The sequence below is a fragment of the Xiphophorus hellerii genome, chromosome 14, assembly GCF_003331165.1.
Source record: "Xiphophorus hellerii strain 12219 chromosome 14, Xiphophorus_hellerii-4.1, whole genome shotgun sequence".
NCBI lineage: Eukaryota > Metazoa > Chordata > Actinopteri > Cyprinodontiformes > Poeciliidae > Xiphophorus > Xiphophorus hellerii.
The window spans coordinates 1,165,189-1,183,623 of record NC_045685.1 but is presented as its reverse complement, the minus strand read 5'-3'; the positions used below and the strand labels follow the sequence as shown (position 1 = coordinate 1,183,623).

At 41.2% G+C, this 18,435-nt stretch overlaps 1 protein-coding gene across 3 annotated transcripts; it reads right to left on the bottom strand.

Moving 5' to 3' along the window:
- Positions 1 to 498: 498 nt before the first annotated feature.
- Positions 499 to 17,581, bottom strand: LOC116732781 (tetraspanin-5-like). 3 transcript variants are annotated; one of them, XM_032583252.1, is made up of 10 exons: positions 17,195 to 17,581; positions 9,437 to 9,487; positions 9,113 to 9,259; positions 8,845 to 9,015; positions 7,970 to 8,095; positions 7,783 to 7,830; positions 7,513 to 7,629; positions 7,359 to 7,420; positions 2,797 to 2,834; positions 499 to 2,349 (listed from the first exon to the last, which is right to left on the bottom strand). In XM_032583252.1, the coding sequence occupies exons 1-9, from the start codon at positions 17,273 to 17,275 to the stop codon at positions 2,822 to 2,824; spliced, it is 816 nt and encodes a 271-aa protein (XP_032439143.1). In that variant the 5' UTR covers positions 17,276 to 17,581; the 3' UTR covers positions 499 to 2,349; positions 2,797 to 2,821. The 3 variants fall into 3 exon arrangements, with proteins under 3 accessions (XP_032439143.1, XP_032439142.1, XP_032439144.1); XM_032583251.1 differs by having other exon boundaries at positions 499 to 2,271; XM_032583253.1 differs by lacking the exon at positions 17,195 to 17,581 and adding an exon at positions 11,125 to 12,507 and having other exon boundaries at positions 499 to 2,271.
- Between the last annotated feature and the right edge of the window lie 854 nt (positions 17,582 to 18,435).

The window sequence follows — 18,435 nt, the reverse complement described above, 5'->3', positions numbered from 1 at the left end:
TTGTCATTTTTTCTATTATTTACCCAAGTTTTGTTTTGGGTTAAATAAAAAACAACTATTTTGACTTTGAACCGGTGCCTGGCTGTTCCTTAACTGCTCGGTCCATCACACATGGCTTGTCTCGAGGTACTGTGGCTTTCAAGATCGTCCAAAGTTCCATGAACATTAGGTGGAACATTAAGTGTTTTGTCTAAATTATCCTTACAAACGAAAGTGTGTGTGGTTGTGTGTTTCTGTGTTGCCTTGTGATGGATTGACAAACTGTCCAGGATATACCCTGTCTTTCACCCAATGGCCGGTGGAGACGGGCACCAGCACCATCTGGGTTTACACAGACAAGTGGGTGTATTGAGACAAAATGGATGGATTGTGTCTGATATTTTTGCAGCGTAATTTCTAGGCATCTCAAAAACATCAATAGCTGCAAGTTCAGTTCTAATTGATAGAACTGAACTTTCTTGTGGAAAATGGTGTGTGGAAGTTTTTATTGCATTTGTAGCCTTTGTACATGAGGTCCTTGGTCTGTTTGGGAATGTCATTAAGTGCACATGCAGACCAGTGATATGTATATCACCTATAGCAGACACCAGGTATGTACAGAAGCACCTCTGTGTTTAAATGTTTACAATCCACAAAGACAACATGGCTTTTGATAAACCAGCTAAGCAAGTAAAGGATGCACAGCCTGTGGTTGCTTGGCAATAGAGGATGGGTAGCAGCAACAACACCACTGCATACTCCTGATAATTTTCCTCCTCTGTATAACAGGTTGGATCATTTACAACTGCAAATCAGCCACTATTGTATTGTGGTTTGTGACCATTTCCATGGCAACATCTCTAAGTACAGCAGTATTGTGATGCTGACATCTAACATCCTCACTTTAGCCCTTCCGCGGTCTTAGCATGAGGATCAGGAGGAGCGCAGCAGATGTCACATCAGACAGCAGTAAAGTGGGGGGCTGCATCAGCCCGTCAGTTTCCGAAACCTGACCAAAAAAAAAAAAAAAAACCTAGTGAAAATGCACATGTAGTTGGTCCAACCCTGCTGAACTGTGCACAGGCTGAAGCCTGTAGGGTCTAAGTGACCCCGTCTCTTAAGACCGCAGAAGGATTAGTGCTGGGCCTGCTCTGGGACCTATAGTCTGATGCTATGGTGAAGATCTGAGTAAAACTACAAAACAATTGCAGAGTTCATGGGATTCATCCTGTAACTGGTGGGTGGCCACTTTGAACCCCTGCTCCATCCGTCTTATTCATTGTGTTCTTGGGCAACACCTTGCCTGCTGGTGGTGGTCAGAGGGCCAATGGTATCATGGTATCAGCCTCAGGGCAGCTGTGGCTGATACCATCAGACCTCTGGGACAATGCAGATTTAGAGGCTTGATGAGAGATATCGGTATAATAGAAAAGGTCCTGAATAGAGATGATCTTAAAGTGGTGGAAAATACATTACTGTGTTCACCATGGTGAGTAATTTCTCTGTGATCCTTTGCAGACTAGATAATGCAACCTGAATTAAACTGTGAGGCTGCTGTCTGTTTCCATGTTTTAAACCTTAACATTCACTTGCCGTTTTAACTGTGGGATCTTCCAGCAACTACTTGTAATACTTCTGCTCACTCTTGTTCTTCAAACCTTGTTCTAAACATGCAAGTGTCTTGCAAATCAAGCCATTTACACATCTGTCACTGGTCTGCATGTGGACAAGATTACATTCCTTCTGGAATTTCAGTTGAGTTCAGGTCAGTTTTTATTCATATCCCAGGGGGATTTAACTTGATTATTAAATTGTTTTGGTAAGTGAGTGTATTTTATCAGCGGCATTAATAGAGCAACAAAACGATGTCATTTCTGTGTTCAAGGACAAACCTGAAATATATCCACCCAGTTTGACTTAACCAATAAAAAAACACTCTGGATACAGTAAGGATAGCTGTTCTCTTCCTCTATTCAGTACACATGGTGGTACTTAAACAGTCTTCTCAGTTGCTTTTTTAGTCTTTATCTTGGCCTTCTATGTCGGCCAACACTTCTCCAGTGAAAAATGCTGAGTTTGTTTCAGTAGGATTGTGATGGAACCTGCTAAGTGCATCTATGAAAAGTCTTCATCTTGTCCTTGTTCAGTAGTCACACAGTAGTTGTATACAAAACCTTTCACATATTTAGTGCCTTTAAAAAAAGTGCTGGTAGAGTGTAGGAGATGATCAGGGTGTTGTCCGGCGGCGCTCGCTGACAGTACTGGTGGCCGGGGGTACGTTTCATATTCAAGCTGATTCAAAGAGACAAAACATCCTGTGAGCTGCTTGACCCATGTTTTTGGAATAAACATCCCATATGTATTCTATACCTAGGATGAAGTAAAGAGTTTAAAATCTTCAGAGGTCCTGTGTGCTTTCTGACCAAAGCCATACCATGCTTAATTAGGCAGAATCAGCAACAAAGTCAGCAATACTTAACTATAAAACTGGAACTGAGTGTAAAGTCTGTTAAAAAAAGAAAAAACTTCCGGTAGCTCAAACCACACGGGTCAGTTTGGAATGACAAATTATACCATGTAGAGGGCGATATTCTATGTTGGAGCACAAAGTGCTAATGAAACATTGTGGATTTCATCATGGTTGTAGTTAGCACTTTAGAATTAGCGTCCACTAAATACCATATTGACATACTGCAGGTCTTTAGCGTTAGCAAAAGTAACATTTTATGATTAGTGCTTTGCAGTTAGCGGAGCTAACTTTTAAGTTAGCTGTGCCCATCACTGCAGAAGTTAAATTTAAGCAAATGTAAAGATTACCTGTTAGAGAAGAGTTCCGCCAGCATTAGGTAAAGAAGCTAGAAGAGAACAAAAGAGGAGCTGATTAACAATGTAATATTCTTACCACCATCACGCCTGTGTGCAACTATTTCCCTAAGATACTAAAGAAAAGGAGAAGATGAGATTAAAGTCTAACTTTGGTCACAAGGTGCATTCAGAGTGGGCTGTGGAACAGTGGACCACAGACAAGCTGAGAACTGTTCAAGTCACATGACTCCAAGGCTTTTCAATGCAAGCTACCCAAACTGCAGCTCAGAGGGAGCAGAGCAGTACACATTTATTTCTGAACTCCTCATCTCATAAAGTTCACCCATGGTTCTGCTTCAAGCAACTGTATAATCCTTGTTATTCAGCAACATCACCACAACAGGCCTCCATTTTTTCATATCTAACAAATGTTAGCATAGTTTAAAAAAGATTAGCAAATTAGCTTATTTTTGTCAAAGCATTGCAAAATATGATTTTCTTTTTACTTTAAAATGTTACGTTACTTTTTTTTTTATTGTGATCTGACGCCAGAGGACCATAAATTTAACACATTTGTATTTATACAAATTGTGTTAAATTAAATTTTGTTGTATACTAAAGGTTCAGTATACAACCAAAAGGTTCAGTATACAACTTAGTCCTTAGCCTAGTGTTAGGAACTATAATCAATTACGTCAAAAGCAGTAGAAGAAGAAATGCTGCTTTTCAGCTGAAAACTTATAACAGCAAGTCAAAACTTTACTGGAGCTCAGGAATCGGCCACAAAACCACAGAGCCTAGTGCCTCTCTACTGTGTAGGTGGATTAACACCCTAGAAGATCAGGGTTCCCGATTGAAGTCATGTATGACACAACACCAAAACAGAGGCTATATACAGATTGGTGCTTAGCAAACTATCATAGACTCATCAAACCCACCAGCTACAAATACACATAGGCCTGTCACGATAGACAATAAATCAATTAAACACACAATAAATGAAAATTATCGACCTCATTTTAATTTATCGGCTTTATTGTTTCTTCCTGCTGTTGGAAATATTAATTTAGTTATGCTAGTTTTAATGACGTTTAAACTTTAGCACATGTTGAAATATTAGATTGATCATGATTGTTTGAGTAGGCCTCAATTTAGGTTAGATTTAGACTCATAGTTTAATCCATACATAACTTAATCAGTAGAACATTTTTCTTAAATATAATGAGCACAATTTGATTAAAATTAGTCTTATCAGTAATTTTTTATATTAGATCATAGTCTTAAGAAGTATATAAGTCATCTGAAAAATGTTTTAGTTCATTATAAACCAAAGAAGTGGAAAACTAATCAGAAAATATTGAATGTAACAGGTGTTTTGGTATTGAAACTGTTCATGTCTGTTTTATAAGAGTTGGAAGATATTATATGAAATGTGCTAATTTTTATAATCAAAATCTGCTGTTTGATGCCCTGGGTCAGAGAAGAGATCAGGAGAGCTCTGTGTGGTTCAGGAACCAGTTTGAGGCAGTTTGAAATGAGTAACACAGATAGATGATAAACTATGATCCTGCTTTCTTGAGTAACATGTTTCTGTATGAAATGAACACATCTATTGATGCGTACATCTGGAAAAGTACGCAGGGAGGACGGCTCAGACAGCAATGAATTCATCCCTTGGCCTTGGTAACACCTGCATGGCCTCTGGCATGAAAAACAGCAACACGTCATTATGGACTGTTTGAGACCATCTCTAAACGGTACGTTAGAACGCATCACACAGTAAAGAACCTGCCTTGATATAAAAGTAACTGAGCTAAAACAGCAAGCAGATCACTGAGGTGGAAGTGTCTTAACTGCCCCACACAGTGGTCTCCGAAGGCGCGTCTTCGTATTTTGCATTTTTTCTCAGGTAATTAATGTTTCCTTTCTGGCTTTGGTCTCTGATGACGATGTTGAGCTGTTGGTGTGATTTTATGCTTTTGATTGTTTGAATAAATTCTGGTTGATTGTGAAGTTGAATGTGGACGTTGTAAGATTGTCGTAAGGGGAAAATCGAGGCAAAATATCATGTAGTGTGAACTGGGCTTAAGGGAGGAGGCGTGAGCTATTGCCTCATGTAGTTGGATATGCCCATCCTCTCTATCTAAATCTAAAGGTTATTGAAGGGCAATATAGTATACAGACTTCATATTCTGTACTCTTTTGGTTGAATGTAGTTTTAATTTCCACTTTGGTTTTACATTGCGTTTAGTTTTTATTCAAGTAAATTTTTTGTTAATGGAGACAGAGTTCATTTGATTTTGGTTGTTTTATTTATTTCGTTTACCAGTTCCCATGTTAAGTGTTCTTTTGAAAATAAAGAGTATTTATTTTTGGCAGGATGTACTTGCATTATTATGTCATTACCATTACATTGGTTTAAAATGGTCTTCAAACAATATTATCGTTTATCACAATAATTTTTGAGACAATTAATCGTTCAGCAAAATTTGTTATCGTGACAGGCCTAAACACACATACAATTTTGTGCGTGCCTGTCTCATGAGTAGTAAGCCGATGATTTCTTGCAGGAGTACGGTGGGGGTCGACGCATGGACAGAGGGGGGGGCACCCTGATGAAGCATGGAGGAGGAAGCATGGAGGAGGAAGAATGATGGATGAGTTTTGGCATTGCATTCCAAAAGTTCAATAAACCTTCACTCTTTAATCCTCACACTAAGGGAGTAACAGCTATAATGACAACTTTTTAAGAGTAAAACTACTTTTTGTGGTTTAGGTCTCTGTCTCTGTCCAAAGGTTTTTTTGCACTGCAGGTCCCAGCCTGGCCCCCTTCAGCCCAGTCCTATTGTACGCCAACCCTGGTCGTTTTGTATTAAACAGAGGAACAGGTGGGCGGGGGCCGGCATGTCAATCAAATTTCTCCTAAAGCTGCCGAAGCGACTGAGGAACAGTTTCGTACTTGGTTATGCCATCCAGCTGCTTCTGTATGTGCTGGTCAGTGAGGAAAACATTTACTTGTGTTTTTTCTGGTAACAAACTGCCATGAAGTATAAATCAAATTTTTACTTTTGTGTTGAATGTCTGTTTTATAACATATTTACTACCAATGCCAAAAAAAAAAGATTTTCACTTTTGTGCCAAATTCACCAACAGCACAAGTAGTGTAAGGCTGCGTTCACACTGCAGCCTGAAGTAACCCAATTCCAATTTTTTTGACGTAATGCGACCTGCATCTGATCTTTTCATGACAGTCTGAACAGCACAGGTCGGATTCTTTTCGAATGCAACCCAGGCCACTTCCATATCCGATACGCATCTGATTCAAATATGACCTAATGTTCTAGGTGCATTCATCTGAACTGAACATCACTGATACTCAACAAATCTCCCTATTCTGCGTCCTGATATGCACAAGGGGGAAGAAAAACAACAACTATGACAGACTATAATGAGGATTAAGTTGTTAATATGCTGCTCTGGTCAGACAACATCTTCAAATATGTAAGCTATGCTCCACCGTTAGCATCCATGTTTACTTCCGCAAACACTGAGCACTTCTTTTTATGGCGGTTGGCAGAACACTAAGAACGCGGATGCTATTGCGCCCTGTACTCCGCATATGGAACACTTTCAGGTTGTTTGCCCGTTTACACTGCAGAACACATACAGGTCACATACAGTATGTGTGGCAGTGTGAACGGCCCCGGCAAAAAAATCTGATTTGACAAAAAAATCGGAATTGGGGCACTTCAGGTTGCAGTGTGAACGCAGCCTCAGATAAATAGTATTTCAAAAGAGCAGAAGAAATCTTATGTTTTCTGAACAATAACAACATCTGTTGTTAATTTGTTGCTAAGAAATTAGCACGTCTTTTGGTAACCAAGTGCCACGAAGTAAACATCTGATTTTTACTTTACTCCTATGTCTAAGCAGATAACCAGTATTTCAAAAGAGCTTATGTTTTATAGACAATAATTAATTTGGTGTTAAGAGATGAACGTTTTTTTCTGGTAACAAACTGCCACAAAGTATAAATCAGATTTTTACTTTTGTGTTGAATTTCTGTTTTATAATATATTAATCACTAATGACAAAAAAACCCCACACTTCCACTTTTCTGAAAAATTCACCAACTGCACAATTCTTAAGTAGTATAAGATAAGTAGTATTTCAAAAGAGCACAAGTTACCCTATGTTTTTTGAACAATAATATTTATTGTTAATCTGTTGCTAAGAGATGAGCGACCTCTGTTTAGTCCCTCTTGGCAATCAGATCTGTGCTTACATCAAACACAGAGCAGAGGTGTATAGGAGTCAACAATCTCATGTATGACTTTGTATCTTAAAATTATGACTTGAATCTCATAATTATGATTTTGAAAGTTGAAATTATTACTTTGTATCACCTAATTATGAACTTGACTTCCATGTCATATGCATCACTACTGAATTATGAATGACACCCATGAGCATAAATAGTACATGTAAATTTTCTCAGATTGTCTGAGATTGCAAAGTAAGGTTAGGAATGATCATGAGAACTAAGAGCAGATGAAAGGTTGATGGTGTCTCACCAGCTTGCCCTCACTGCCTCGATGTCACTCACTAAGTTCTGGGCCAAACAAATCCCAAAAATCTGTTAAGAAAAGAAAACCAGACATACTTCATAAAGGGAGAAATACTTTAGTTTCACTCTTTCTTTAATAATAAAACAGGACTAGAAGTGACCTGCAATAGTGCCACTCCAATGAAGATCCCAGCCACCAAGGTGAGGTTATCCTGGAGCCATCTCTCAAACTGAGGAACGCAGCCTTTCACATTGATGTAGTCCTTCTGCTCCGAGTCCTGTATGGGCACATATGCAAATCATCATCATTATCCCACTTTCACAGTATCTGTAAATCACTCGTCGATCACTCATCAATGTTAAGAAGACCTTAAACATTCCACTGAGGACAAGGATTACAGTCCAAACTTTAGCAGAACTAGCTAACTTACTGGTTTTGCTCTGATGTCATAGCCACACTGAGTGTTTATCACATCCTCCTAGAGACAAAAAGAAATTATCTCTAAAAGATTTGAAAGCCATCATGGAGGAACCATGTGAATTCTGGTATTGAATTTAAGTCATTTGTGGTGCAACAGCTTCTGCACTGTGACATCGACAGAAAGAGGCTAACGGTACCGCAGGGTCCTTGGTGCAGCAGGAGAAGGGAACCCCACATTTTTCCCGACTGGGATTTCCATCAGTGCAATTAAAGTAAATGTTCAGGTTCCAGTCGTCTGCTCCGAATGCGCCACAGCACTCCCACTGCAGTCAGACAGAGAAGAGAAACACTTCAGGGACTCCTGACATACTGTCAGGTCCTAGATCCTTTACTGGCATCTATGTGGCTTTAAGTCTTGCTTGGGTCATAGTGTGTTTTCTGCAATGGAATTCCAGAATCAGTACGTAAAAACAACCCACTCCATCTAACAAGTCATAATTTGATCTCCAGCTTCTTTAGACCTCACAACAGTTCTGCTGATTGAACATAAAAACGTAGTAACCCAATAAATGTTGCTTAAATCCAGCAGTAATGACCTGATAATTGCACCACTTAATCTCATGCTACATTACACTGACCGTCTATCTGCACCCATGAAAATTTTCCCCAATTCTTTGCTGGGATAAACTAAAGGACCTGACCTACCTTCTGGTACTCAAGTAAAAATGATTTGACTAACTGGCCCAAGCTAGAGTGAGACTTGACAATGGAGAGGGGGATTATATCCGCAAACTGATGGACATTGGTCAGGCTGATCAAGATGAAAATCATCCATTCCCAATGACTATCTGACACCTCAGGTTAAGCTGTATTACAGTGCAATTAGAATCAAAAACACAGTACATGAACAGTTTGGCTCCAGGTCCATATAGATTTTTTTAAACTCTTTTTATGCTTCATTCCTGATAATCTGCGATGCAAAGACTGCTGGACGATTTTGAAGAAAGAAGACTAAAGTAGACGTATGCCACAGCCATGCCTCATCACATTTACTAGGTATCCCATGACTCACATATTCCTGAGTGAAATCGATGAGGTTCTGTAGGTCGATGTCATCCCTATATGCCCGGATGTTGTTGTTGATGAACAGGTTGAGTTGGTCCTTAATCCAGTCCTTAAAAACAAAGGCCAGAACTCCTGTTGTCAACTCCAGGAAAAAGATGATTCCCAGAAACACGGAGAACTAGAACAGGAAAAGAATCATGAATAGAAGTAAAATCAGAAACAGGAAGCAACCTTTTTTCACTGTTCATTCATGGTGCTTGCAGAGTAGAACATACAAACTTAAGCAAAAATGTATTTTCCCGAAGAGCTCCAATGCAGCCGGCAAAGCCCAGAATGAACATAACCCCTCCAACTACCATGAAGAGCCACACAGGGTCAAGACCCCCCAGGTCGGTGATGGAAGAGATGTTGGACAGGACCCCCTAGAGAGGACAGGACAACACACTGGATGTGAGTCAAGCAGTTGAGCCTTGTCATGTTTGGCAAATAGCCAAAGTGACAGGAAATAACCAGGAATTATGGTACTGGCACATAGAGAAAGCACCACTCTAAAATTATTTTGTTTGCAGTTTCAATTAAAAAAATAATAGTGCGCTCACCTTCTCACTCCATGCCCACAGTCCAATCCCTACTAGGGCCATGCCCAGCAGCTGCAAAACACCAGTCACATCTTATTACTGGGAGATTGTACAGATGCACAGAGACACAATGTTGTTCAGGAAAAAATACTGAAATCCTTTCCCTGGGACAGCCTCGGTCTGTACTAGATGGCATTTGTTTAACATTATCAGCAGTGAACACTTCCTCCCTAAACCTTTTTGCATTTTATCACAATTTAGTGGGTTTTATGAGACAGACCAACAGTAGCATCTGTGAACATCACTTTCTAGTCTTGCTACAAAATCTCAGCTGGTTTTAGATCTGAATTTTGACTAGACAATCATAACGCTATATTATGAATAGAATAGAATATGATATAAGTCATTTCATTGCATCTCTGGCTGGATGTTCAGGGTTGTTACCCTACTGGAAGGTCAAACACTGTTGCCCAGCTAACCTCTACCTGCTCACACCACTCAGACCATACGATCCTTTAGGTCAGCTAAAATCTCATCTCTTTTCTCTGGCATGTGTAATTGTGTAAATCTGGATTGTGTAAGAGACGCTAAATAGTTCTTTGAAATCCCAATGTTATGTTGTATTCTATTTGCTATTTTATGATTGTGGATATAACTGTGAAGGACTTCAGTCAACTTTTGCTGTTTTTAAATGTGCTACATGAATAAATTTGGCATTGCAGACAAACCAACATCTTCCCTCCTTTGCAGCAGCAACTAACCATGGCTGAAAATCAAAGCAGGCAGATGTTGATTAAAGATTAAAACTTTGCTAAGATGAAAAGAACACCTATAGAAGAGTTTTTTTCTCCTTAGTTTGAAAGGCAAAAACAAGGGCAAAAGTGCTGGTCTTAGATATTTAGTCTATGAGACAGGTGAACATAAAGGACAGATTCAGCCTTTCCTGAATGGATCACCCATCATGCCTCGGATCATGCATCCATGCTTTCATGTTGTGTTGACCAAACTCTGACCCAAACTACCCAAAAGTCGAAGCTGAAATTGAGAAGGACAACATATCTAAATTTTTTTGTTTGTTTTTTTTAATTAAGATTGTATTGGTTCTAGTAGCCTTTATTTGAGAGTGGTCAAACAGAAAAGTGGGTAATGAGGGGGGGGAAAGGCGGGAAGGAATTCCGGTTCTTCTTAGAGAGCCGGCTCCTTCGGCTCCCAAACAATATTGGTGGGAGTGCCATGGTGGCCCAGGAGTAAAGCACAGCCCATGTATAGAGGCCTTAGTCCTCCACATGGCTATCACAGGTTCAAGTCCATGCCTGATGACCTTTAGCAAATTTATTATCATCTTCAGTCTCATATTTTAGCATAACTTGGCAAATAGGAATGTTTTTACATGATAAATCCATTTGCATTCCTTGTTCCCTATATGGGAATCCTTACACTTCCTCAATTTTATGTATTTATCCTGTACACATTCTTACTTTTGTATAATATTTTAATCTAATTTTAATTACCAAACAACTGAACAAAGCACTGCAACCAAATCTACTGAACAGACCCATAATCAGGGACAGCTGGTATAAGTGGGCTAGTAGGGCTAAGCTCTCCCTGACATTTACAATAAAGTTAAAATAAACAACTTAAAAATAACAGCCTAAAAATAAATACATTTTAGAAATAATGTATCACATTTTGTCAAATTTATAACAAACCTGGTGTCAAACCGCCTGAGGAAAATCCCAGGGTCTTTCCGAAGGGCTAACTTCTGACAGCCCCCATTCACGGTTCAGAATGACTGACATGCGTCTAGCCACGCCCCCTCGGTCTGCAGCTCATTTGGGCTAATTTTGGTAAACCCAGGGCCAGCCCACAGCCACAGGATTTATCCAATCAGGATGGACTTGTCTCGAGTGCGAGTGTGTGTGGTTTGGCGTAAACTGAGCAGGTGCGATGGGGAGCAATATTAGCATAAACGAGGTGGATTATTTAATTAATAATCCATTTTCCTTAATGTCTTTTGAGGGAAAAACTTCAGGTGAAGAGGTTGGGGACAAACCTGAGGATATTCAAATCCAGCAAAAAGAAAAACGGCAAAACTGTAGTTTCTCGGTGACTTGGTTCCAACGAAAGGAGTGGCTAATGGCAAGTGTAGCTAATAAATCTCTTTTCTGCTTTCCATGTTTGCTCTTTGAGGAGACACAGTTTGGACCCAAGGAATTGTTGATCTGAAACATCTGTCTCAAAAAATTGAACCCACCCCCCCTCCATGAATCCAGCACAAGCCACATTGGAGACAGTTTGAAATTGGCCGGGTTAACATCACCTGTCAGCTGGATGAGGGCCACCGCATTGCTGTACAGAGGCACAATAAGCTGGTGCAAAAAAAACAAAACACGCATCATCACGGATTGTGGATTGCATAAAATTTTGTGGGGCACACTATACACCACCACTACGGGGGTCTGAAGAATCTTTGTCCTCCCTGAATCGGGGTGTTTTTCCGGATCTAGTTAATCAATTTTATTTTTTAGACAGTGAGCTAGCAGATCACCTGTCAAGTACACATGTACATAGCTAAATACACCTCCAAAACCAGCCAGAATGAGCTCCTTGATTGCATTATAGAGGTTCAATCAAGGATGAAATTTTAGAAGCGCCATTTGTTGCTGTTCAAGCAGACGAAACTACAGATGTGGCCTGTGAACCAATGTGTGATTGTGTTCAGGTACAAAACTGTATGCACCGCAGTGGAGAGATTCTTAGGCTTTCCTGCTTGAAGATAGGTCTGCAGAGGGGTTTGAAAAGCTTCTGAAAGAAAAGCTCCAGCCGTTTAAACTGGAAAACAAACTAAATGTCCACACTTAACGATGGAGCTGCGGTGATGAGCAGCGCATCCTCCGGTTTGCAGGCCAGGCTCCGGGAAACATTTCCTCATACGCACTTTGCGCACTGTTATGCCCAAAAGTTAAACATTCAGAATATTTTTTGCAAATCTTTCATCTTTTGGAACATTTTCTTCCAAGACCCCTAAAACAGTAGTCCCCAACCGGTCCGGGGACCAATTGGTACCGGGCTGTGCAAGAAATAATTAAATATTTCCGTTTTATGTATTATTTGAGTTTAGAGGATCTTTTATTTTGAAAATCCTTTAACCAAAGTTTTGCGTGCCAACATTGAGCCCACAAGCAGCAAAAAGAGTAAGAAACATATCAGATGTCTTTGAAAAGTTTCTTTGCGAAGGGGAAAAGGCCCAGAGAAGAGACAGGAGAACGGATTTATCCCAGTAGGTGATTCCCATATTACAAGCCTGATCTGCATGATATGGCGTGACCGATTCGCTAATGAGGCAATGAAACTTCAAACTGCTTCGCCACGTGGAGACCAAGCAGGCTGTGGTTAAGTAACACTTCGGGTGTTGCAGAGAAATTTTTTTTTTGCCATGATTATGAATCATAAATACATCCTTCCATTTTCTTTACACCCTTGTCCCTAGTGGGGTCGGGATGGGTGCTGGTGCTTATCTCCAGCGAACATTTTGGGTGAGAGGCCAGGTCAGGGCAACACAGAGACAGACAGGACAAACAACCATGCTGCCCCCCCACACACACACACCTAAGGAGAATTTAGAGAGACCAATTAACCTCCCATCATGTTACAGTCATGTAACATGACACTCATGTTTTTAGACTGTGGGAGAAGCCGGAGTACCTTGAGAGAACCCACACATGCACAGGGAGAACATGTAAACTCCATGCAGAAAGACCCTAGGCTGGGACCTTCTTGCTGCAAGGCAACAGTGCTACCAACTGCGCCACTGTACACATTCTCAAAGCTTGCGCTATCCAGCTCTATCTACAGCATGTCTTCAACATGAGCCTGTGCCTACATAGGGTCCCTGTGATGTGGAAAACATCCTGCATTGTTCCAGTACCAAAGACGCAGCATCCCTGTGACTCCAAGGACTACAGGCCTGTGGCGCTGACCTCCCACATCGTAAAATCCTTTGAGAGTAGGCCTGTCACGATAGCAAATTTTGCTGAGCGATTAATTGTCTCAAAAAATTATTGCGATAAACGATAATATTGTCTGAAGACCTTTTTACACTGATTTAATGGAAATGACGTAATAATGCATGCGATTTCCTGCCAAAGATAGATACACTTTATTTTCAAAAGAATATTTAACACTGGAGCTGATAAACAAAATAAACAAAGCAACCAAAAACAAAATGGATTCTCAGTCTCCATTAACAAAAAATGTACTTGATAAAAACTAAACAACATAAAGCCAAAGTGGAAATAAATACTGCATGCAACCCAAAGAGTGCAGATTATGAAGTCTGTATACTATGTTGCCCTTCAGTAATAATTAGATTTAAATAGAGAAGACGGGCACATCGACTACCTGATGCAATAGTTCACACTACATGATTTTTTGCTCCTATTTTTCCCCATACAACAATCTTAGACCTTTGGTCTTTCTAAGATTGTGTGGTGTGTTACGGTAGATCGTCGTTGCCGCTCCGATCTAAATCAGGGGTTTTCTCCGACTGGGATCTTAACGCAACCTGTTGAATGTGACAGGTAGCCAATCAGAAAGCGCGGATTCTCCTCCACGCTTTCTGAGGGGAAATTACGTCGGGGAATCCCAAACAGCTGACACGGCGCAACCCGAAGTCCAGCGGACATTGGAGATGATATGTGGAAACAACATTAATGTTTATTCAACATGCAAAGAATATAGAAATGACAAGGGGAGGAGTTGGAGCGAAATTGCTACCGCAGTTGATAAACCCGGTAACTTTTCAGCTGTTCTTCGTTAAAGTGACGTAAATAGGTTCTAATGATTTTCATTCAGTCAGGACTTTACGCTGACACTAGCCACATGCATTGCAGGTAGATTGTAGTAAAGCATTGACTAATGCCTGGTTTTAAAATTAGTTCACTGGACTTGTAGCCATTATTTTGTGCCCATTGTTGGACACCACACGGCAGGAATGAACCCGATCGAAACGTTATAGCTAGGATTTCTGTCGGCTCATGTGTGATCTGTCAGGTTTTGAAAATGGGCCGACAATCGGCCGACAGCTCTAAGATCGTGTAGTGTGCGCTGGGCTTTACACTAAGGAAATGAGGAAGGGAGGAGTCAGTGGAGAGCACCGGAGTTAAGCCTTTTTTCATTCGGTGTCATCAACAGAAAGAGAAAAAGGTCGGGAGAGACGATAATGCCGATAATTGAAATGACGTCGATAGTTTTAATTTATCGTACGATTAATCGATTTATCGTTTATCGCGACAGGCCTATTTGAGAGACTCATCTTGGAGCAGCTCCGCACTCTGGTCCAATCACACTTGGACCCCTTGCAGTTCGCCTGCCAGCCCAAACTTGGAGTTCAGGATGCCATCATCTTCCTGCTGAAAAGCACATACGCTCATCTGGACCAGCACTGTGAGAATTATGTTTTTTGACTTCTCAAGTGCATTCATCACCATCCGTCCGGCTCTACTGGGTGAGAAACTGACGGTGTTGAACTCACGAAACAGACAGGAGTCCTTCTTCAGTTTCAGCAACTTTATTTGCCCCATGATGTGTGTGTTTTCTTTTGGAATTGTTTTTCTCAGAAGCAGATGGGCACAGACGGACAGAAAACCATTAGAAAGTTTCTTCTTTTTCAGAGCTACAACGTTACAACTGACCAACTGACACCACTTCCGCTACCCAACCAAACAGTGACATAGCACGCAGCTGAGATTCTGTAATGCTTCTGAGGTTGAACAAAAACAACTGGGCAAATGAAATACATTAAATAAATGAACAGAGTGTTTTATCCATAAATTTTTAAAAAAAGTAATAATTTAGATAAAATACTTCTAGGATCCAACACTGGCGATGCAGGTGGATCCCCCCTTGTGTACTGGATTGTGGACCAATAAAGTGGGGAAACGACTCCCTCTCTCTTTCTACCTCTCCTGTGGTGAGCTGCTCACTGGGTTTGGAGCTCCTCCCTTATGATGAAGAACAGTGTTCTGATCTGACAGAGCAATGGCTCTCAGTGAGGAGCCAGCTCCTGCCATTCACTTCAAAGAGCCAGCTCCAACAGCCAAAACGTTCGTGACTGACCCATCACTAGAAGACATGTGGCAAAGGTAAGCCCGGGACTTGTACCTGTGACTGCCGTGTCGAGGACTAAAGCCTCCATACATGGGTTGTGCTTTACCCCTCCACTACCACAACATCCCCCACTGCCCCCAATGGTATTATTATCCAGAGAGAGAAAATGATAAATCATGCAAATGGAAATTATTGTTTTAATTTATCATGTAATTAACTGTTTTATTGTTTACTGTCACAGGCTAAGTTGTGTGTCAGTCTCCTGACTGTATGGTATGTTAACAGCTCAACCTCCAAGTAGCAGGGATGACACATGTCCTCTTCAAATCTGTGGCCATATGGTTAGAAACCTGGGTACATAGACATTGGAAGTAGGATATATAACTTTTGCTGATTATGATGCTGCTTTGAACTTCTTCCTCCTCTCTCTGTTCTGCATCCATGATTCTCCTATTCACCTCCTCTGGGAATTGCAGTCATTGTTGAGGTGATGCTAATCTGCTGCCAGTAAAAAATGTTTTTGCCATGATTGTGAATCATAATACCTGTCCAAAAGTAAAATCCATCCATCCTTTTTAAACCTTTAAACCCTTGTCCCTACTGGGGTCGAGATGGGTGCTGATGCTTATCTCCAGCAAACATTTCGGGCGAGAGGCGAGGTGCACCCTGGACAGGCTGACAGTCGGTCCCAGGGCAACACAAAGACAGACAGGACAAACAACCATGCACAAACATGCGCCCACTCCCAAGGAGAATTTAGAGAGACCATTTAACCTGACACTCATGTTTTTGGACTGTGGGAAGAAGCCAGAGTATCCGAAGAGAACCCACGCATGTACAGGGAGAACATGCAAACTCCATGCAGAAAGACCCCAGGCTAGGACCTTCTTGCTGCAAGGCGACAGGGCTACCAACTGTGCCACTGTGCAGCCAACATGCTGCCAGTCTGGATATTCTCTGAGATCAAGGAATCTACTGCTTACTGGGTACTAAAGTTTTGTCACTTCCACCCTCTTCCTCTTTATTCTGATGCTCAGTTTACACTTCAGCAAGTTATCTTTACCTCAAAGGCACAATTTGTTGGCCGGTGCTGTGGTGATTGGCTCATTTGTGTTAGAAAATTAAACAGGTGTACCTAATAAAGTAGGCTTTGAGAGCACATGCTCTTATTCCAATTACAAAGTTATTTCTGACCTACAGTCATCGAAACCCCCATTTTAAACCCAGCTGGCACAACATGTTCCAGATTATTTTATCATCCAGTGATGCCTCTGCTGACCTCTGTGTAAAGTGGGCTAAGCTCCCGGTATTTCAGGATCCTAGCAGCGCCCCTGGGCTGAGCTGAAGGTCGCTGAGGAGCAGTGCGCAGCGGTGTGCGGGGTTAACATTGACAGTGCTGCGGGTTTATTCAGCTGTGTTCTCTGTGTCAGCGCTCAGCTCTCATTATCACAAAAAGCCGATTAGCTGCGTGTGTGCAGGAACAGCTGCTTCTGTCCGGACCCCATCACCCGAACAGGGTCACAGTAATAACAAGGCAACGATATGAGTGGAAACTGAAATTCAAAAAGAGCCATAAAGTGAAGATGAGTCGGGCTCCCTCCCTAACTTACACAATAACCCCCAACTCTCCTGCTGGAACAGAGGATAAGAATGACAGTGAATGGTTCTTACCCAGAACAGGATGTTGAAGCCAAAAATGAAGTATTTGATGCAGCAACTGACTTCGTGACCTTTGAAATGATTCCCCGACATGTTTGAGCATCATCTGCCTGTGGCTGCGAGGAGAAACACGGCCTGCTTCACAGGCTTTGTGCTGGGCGAGAGGGAACAGGTTCAGCGCTCCGGAGATGCATTTCCCTTTGTCCGCTTCCAGTGTCTGCTCAGACCCGCGAAGGAGACATGGTAGACCGCAGAGTGGCAGCTCACCGACACCGAACCGAACAAAGACCTATCGAGGCGAGTTGGTACCGAACAGTCCAAAAAATTCTAAGCGCTTCTCCGTTATTCGGGGCTAAATTGCGCCTACAGAGGGAGGTGACGATGCTGGGAAGGTCGTCAGTGATTGGAGGGGAACATACATTAAGAATAGGAGTGTAGGCCAATCACATTAGAGAAATGTTGAAGCACTTCCTGTGCTGATCAGAATCATAGAAATAATAGGAAAACCATAACTATTTTCGATCTAGAAAATGAAATTGTACCAGACAAATATTTTACTGATAGAATTTCCGGAAGTAGAAATTATGTTAAGCTGATTTTCAAAGGTTTTCGGAACTAAAACCTATTACCCTGCCCTTTCCATTATTACAAAGTACCATAAGCGCAGCTTTTAGCACTTCTGCTCAACAGCAACGAATCCCACCTTGAGGGTCTCTCCACATGAGGCTGGGGTTCTTTCTGTGTACTTCTGCCCCCCACCCCCGCACGCTCTCCTCCCACGTCCTCCCACTACCGTGCAATGGAATTCTAGAGGGTCCTGCTGATGATCCAATCTTTTCATAGAATTGTGTTAAACTAAACAAATCTAAAAAACTGAAGGACACCAATCCTTGAGAGTTACTGGACCTGGAAGCTATGAATCATAGCACAGGATTCAAGTGTTGCAGTTACCGACTGTGCCCACTAGAGAGCAGTGACGACATATTTTGAAAAGTTATACAAGCAGGTGCTTTAAAGTTGATATAGATAGATAGATAGATAGATAGATAGATAGATAGATAGATAGATAGATAGATAGATAGATAGATAGATAGATAGATAGATAGATAGAGCGAGTAATCCTCACTCTTCTGACTTTTTGTCTGATTTAGAAATTAAAATTTCAGTTCTTTACCAAAAGAAAATCTGAACAGTGTCACCCCTCTGTATTTATCCCCTATGAACTCTGAATGAATGAAATATTAATAAATAAA